Source organism: Pistacia vera, unplaced genomic scaffold (assembly GCF_008641045.1).
Source record: "Pistacia vera cultivar Batoury unplaced genomic scaffold, PisVer_v2 Contig173, whole genome shotgun sequence".
Classification (NCBI taxonomy): Eukaryota; Viridiplantae; Streptophyta; class Magnoliopsida; order Sapindales; family Anacardiaceae; genus Pistacia; species Pistacia vera.
In genome coordinates this window covers 933,601-938,569 of record NW_022195823.1, presented here as the reverse complement: position 1 = coordinate 938,569, position 4,969 = coordinate 933,601, and the positions used below count along the sequence as shown (strand labels likewise).

Genomic DNA, 4,969 nt, shown 5'->3' with positions numbered 1-4,969 from the left:
TCAATGATGATATGTACATATGAAACAATGTAAAATCAATTGGAATACAACTGTATACATATACACATGCATTCCTCTTTATCACATAGACTTAAATTATCAAATATTTTGTATATTCAATAATTTTCTTATACATTTATACATGAACACAAACCAATTTCACTAAAGGGACTTAAAAATATTACTCGTTTGAACTAGTTTGCCCAACTTAGGTTTGGATAAGATTTTTATGTGTTGGACTTGACCGAACCGGCTAAAGCCATATGTGAAATTTAGAGTAGAGCTATTGACACCACTAATAACTAAAGAACATCATTCTAATTTATATTTAAATAGCTCCATCTTTGGGAGATCAAGAAAGTGGCTAAAAAAAACAATAAATTTATATGTAACTACAAACAATCTCATATTCCAAATCCTTTTTTTATTATTCATTCTCATACCAAAAAAATAAAAATAAAAATAGGGTTTATAAGATAATAGTAGTGTGTAAAAAGTAATGGTAAAGGATATGAAATTAAAGTTAATTTTAATAATTTAATATATGAATAAATTTGTCCTTATAAAATTCAATAAAAAGTGGGGTTTCTTGAATCCATTAGTGGGGTGCACCAGGTTATTCTATCGATGATCTAACGGTGATTATTTTGCTTCGGTTTTGCTCAAATTTCAGAATTTTGTTGTTGACGGAAAGATCTTCACATCCAATGACCATTTTCTTGATAACCATTATTATTGTGGAGTTTTTCCTCAAGAAAGACAGTTAAATCAAAGAGTTTGAGTTACAGAATTTCAATCCATCTATCCTTTGGTTTGACGATCAAAAGGTCATCTCTAGTATAATCAACCTGATATTTGGTTAGGACGTTGAGGACATTTGGAGTTATACAGCTTGTAGTTCGAATGCTTTGCTGGTGATTTTACTCAATCTCTTTATAACTCTTTTGTGTATTTCATTTTGTTAGAGTTGCAATAAATCTCTCAATTTGTTGAAATATTTTTGGTGGATTGTGGCTATTGTGATTACCTATTATTATAGTGAATTTAAATGGATCATTATATCCCGTGGTTTTTTAATCTCTTCACATTGAAGAGGTTTTTCAACGCAAATTGCTTGTGCTCCTTGTGAATTTTGATTATTGTTTTCAGGCGTATTTGTTCAAGGTTTTGCTTCTCACATATTCATTCAAGTAGAAAAGGTTTTGTTAGTGCCTTCTTTCCGTTTAATATACACTCATTTATTCTAATTTGAATACATGAGAGTTTATATAAGATTAAGTATATTTAGTATTATTAATATATATCTGATCCAAAGCCAATTCTTGCTTCGTTTTCTCATACTTTCATGTGCAAGTGTTGCTTTTAGGGATTATTAATATGTAAAGTTGATTAAGTTTGTAGAGGTTATACAAGAAGTTTTTGAATCCAATTTTGCTCATGAATTTAAATCTATGAATTTAAAAAAACTGTAATTTATATTTCGTGGAGACTTCATGATCACCTTTTATACCTTTTACTTAGGAAGAAAAATATAATAAACAACTTAAACTAGTACCATATCAAAGATGTTGGATATTCGGTTAACACAATTTGGCGTTTAAGTACCCATTTTAAGGTGTAGCGGAATATTACTAAGTTGATTAAGCAATTTTGATTTGAACACATCAAACATAAGTACGGAAAATAAAGAATACAGCCATATACATGGTTCGGCTAAATCCACTTTTAGCCTATATCCATGGGACCTTGTCTAGATCGAAGAATCCACTAAGTCAAAAACACATTACAAGATATAGTTCAAAGCTGATCTAAGTTACAGTAAAAAGAACTCCCCTGTTCAACTTTACACTTAACACCATACTCTGAATCGTTAACATGTAGCAATTTCTTCGGATCTACTTCATGCTGGGAACACACCTGTGAACAGCTTATAAACCACCAAGCTTTAATTGCTGAAACAACGCACCAATATCAGCAAAGGAACCACATTCTAAGAGCAATCAAGTCAATGTTTGATATGGTGAGGTTTTGGCACTAATGGAGAAAGAACCTTGAAACTTTAAGAGAAATAATACCCTAAGAAATTTAGAGTACGGAATGAAAACAAAAACAAATGTTCAAAAAGGTTAGGTTCATTTAGGCAAGAAGAAGATATATATAATGAAGAGTTTCTTGCTCAGCAATGAAGTGTCACATCAACCAACAAGGAGTTGACCCATGGTTTGTCCAAATAAGGAAAATATTCATTCTTTTGGTTTGGACCACAAAGCAAATCGGGAAATATTACTTTATTCCTTAGGATCACCTAAGCATTTTGTGAGATATGTAAAGAGGTCCTAAAAAGTAAAAGACAAAGATAAATAATATTTTTTCAATTTTATCAGACATGCAACTCGTGTTGAGTTTCAGAAAATCTGAAATGAGAGTGTAAATATAGACCGTTGTGCACACACACGTGAAACGAAATAAGCCAAGATAGAAGTCTGGCAAACAATGTGCACTGAGAACTGACATGCACACACACAACAGGTGAAATAAGCCAAATAAGAGAATTGGCAGTTAGTGTGCACACAAAACTTTTGTGCATACACATAATTTATAAGTTTGACAAAAATAATATTCCACGAAAGACAGAAATTTGTTGATTGGGTAAGAAATTTCAAGAGTTAATGGGAAGAGTAGACAATTCTAAAAGGCAGGCTTTGTGGATGTTTTATTCAAGAACTTGCACTTAAGATCGATAGTCAGCAGTCAGCAGTCCTTGTTCATTGAATATGGATAAGATGTTGAGCACTTTTCTACTCATTAATTCTACTTAGTATTAATTAAGTAATTAATATTGCTTTAGTCCACAGGTTATTATTGTAACACAAATTCTAAGTCTTTGATTCAATATCATCTAACAAACTTGAGAAGCCCGTTAGTTATTTTTTTTACCACCTTAGCAACGTCTCAACCATTAGATTGCAATAAATCAACGGCTGAAAATTTGTATTAAAAATTGAAGTCAAACTTGTAAATTGATATAGATTGACCCTTCATAAGTAAGTCCAATTGGACTTGATTAATTTTGTTTGTTGGATTCTATTGTTAAATGAATTTACATGTATGTAATACAAATCACTGTTGGTATTGATGAACTTGTTTTTCTACAAATTTAAATTGAAACTTCTCTCTTGCGATGCTTTCTTGTGGTGCTTAGCCTTAGCGAAATTTTATGGCTTGACGATGCCATTACTTGTTTAGCGTAATGTACTCGAAGAAAAGTTAAAAACATAACAGTTTCATGCGTCTACATATATTTAAAAGTCGAACTTTAGTTAGTTGGCAATAACAAAAATTAAAAGAAAATTTTATATAGATTTTAAACGTAATAGTTTTGGTTAAATTTTTTTCTTCAAGTATTAGATGACGGTCACCTCATAAGTAATATTATTGAAATATATGCAAGAACACTCCTTAATTTATAAATAATACTATTGAAAAACAAGAAAAACAAAAAATTAAAGAACTATATCATACTAACGAAACATTTAGAAGAATCAAACTTTATAATATCTGTTTATTTCATTTATTTCGTACGAGTTACATAAAACTCCAACAGATACGTACTCAAATAAGTTGTTTTATAAAACAACTCTTTAGGAAACAAGTACTTGTTTCATCACCAAACTTATAATAATTAACTGTAAAAGTTCTGAAATTAAGCATCTAGCATGACAGATTCTGGCCAGGATCAACGCCGAACTTCTTGCAATAATCTCTGTAATATCCGATACGAGCGTTAACCTTATCAGGTTGCTTGCCACCGCATTCAAGAGCGCCGTTAATTTTCTGAATTGTAGCTCCAAAGCCCTGGTTCATAACTGAGTGAACGTTGGTCATCCAGAACCACAAGGCAGCCTTGAAGGAGACAGCAGGGTCATTGGACACTGTTTCGGGAGCTTTGAGTCCATCGAATCCGACAGCTTTTCCGCAAGCTCCGTAGTTGTAGTTCCAGGTGAGCTGCATTGGTCCACGGCCGTAGTATTTCTTTCCGGCGACACATGGATACTGTTTGTATGATTGGTCACAGTAGGCATTTGACTTGTCAATTTCTTCAGTGTAGCATAAGTCTGCAAAATTAATGGAGTAATGAATCAATGGAGGATGAAGTCATATAATTTATTGTCGTTTAGAAAACTCATATAAATCAGCTGTTCTTCGGATAAAATCTTGCTCGCACCAAGTTGGAGGATTTGCTCATGTGATAGTGTCCTTTCATGGAAAAAGGAAGAGAATAGCAATCAATTAAAAGAGAGAAACAAAACTTACGTCCAGTTTCATGAGTAACATGAGCAAAAAATGCAGCAATCTCACGCTTGGATTCAACAGCGGAGCCTGATCCAAATTTAGGAAACGAACTGGCAGCCTTAAGAAATCCATCTCTTGTGTAGAAGCTCTTGCCAGCACAGCTTGCAGCAGCTTGATTCTTTATCCCATCAAAAAATGCAGGTGTAACAATACTAGCTACATTTTGAGACATCCCATTTTGGGGAATAATGGCCAAGGCAAATATTCCCAATAGAGCAAATGTGAGTAAATCTTTTCTCATGTTGAGAGCTATCAGTTTTGAGAGAGGTTATTTGAGTGATTAATGAGAAAGAGAGAAGGGATTTTTGATGTGTGAAAATTTAGTGGAGAGGGCATAGCTATTTATAGATTGTTGAGGGAGTTTACGGGTCAAAAATGGCGTTGGACTTGTCAAAGAAAACATTAAAGATAAGGGACGTGTTGTTATTGATGTTGAAGTAATGATTTAATCATCTTTAAAAGTCTTGATCAATATCTACAATTCGTCCTCGATTAGTGGCGTAAAGTTGTTGCACAGGCAACAGATATCTTAAAATATATGCTCCACATGCACATATATGAGTTTTAGTAAATATATACACAAACTATTGAATACAGTACTCTTTGATTTATATAT

At 32.6% G+C, this 4,969-nt stretch overlaps 1 protein-coding gene across 1 annotated transcript; it reads right to left on the bottom strand.

The window, feature by feature from the left end:
• Positions 1-3,649: 3,649 nt before the first annotated feature.
• LOC116125855 (endochitinase A-like) lies at positions 3,650-4,676 on the bottom strand. Its single transcript, XM_031411571.1, has 2 exons — positions 4,315-4,676; positions 3,650-4,115 (listed from the first exon to the last, which is right to left on the bottom strand). Exons 1-2 carry the CDS (start codon positions 4,592-4,594, stop codon positions 3,712-3,714), a joined length of 684 nt encoding a protein of 227 aa, XP_031267431.1. The 5' UTR covers positions 4,595-4,676; the 3' UTR covers positions 3,650-3,711.
• Positions 4,677-4,969: the final 293 nt, after the last annotated feature.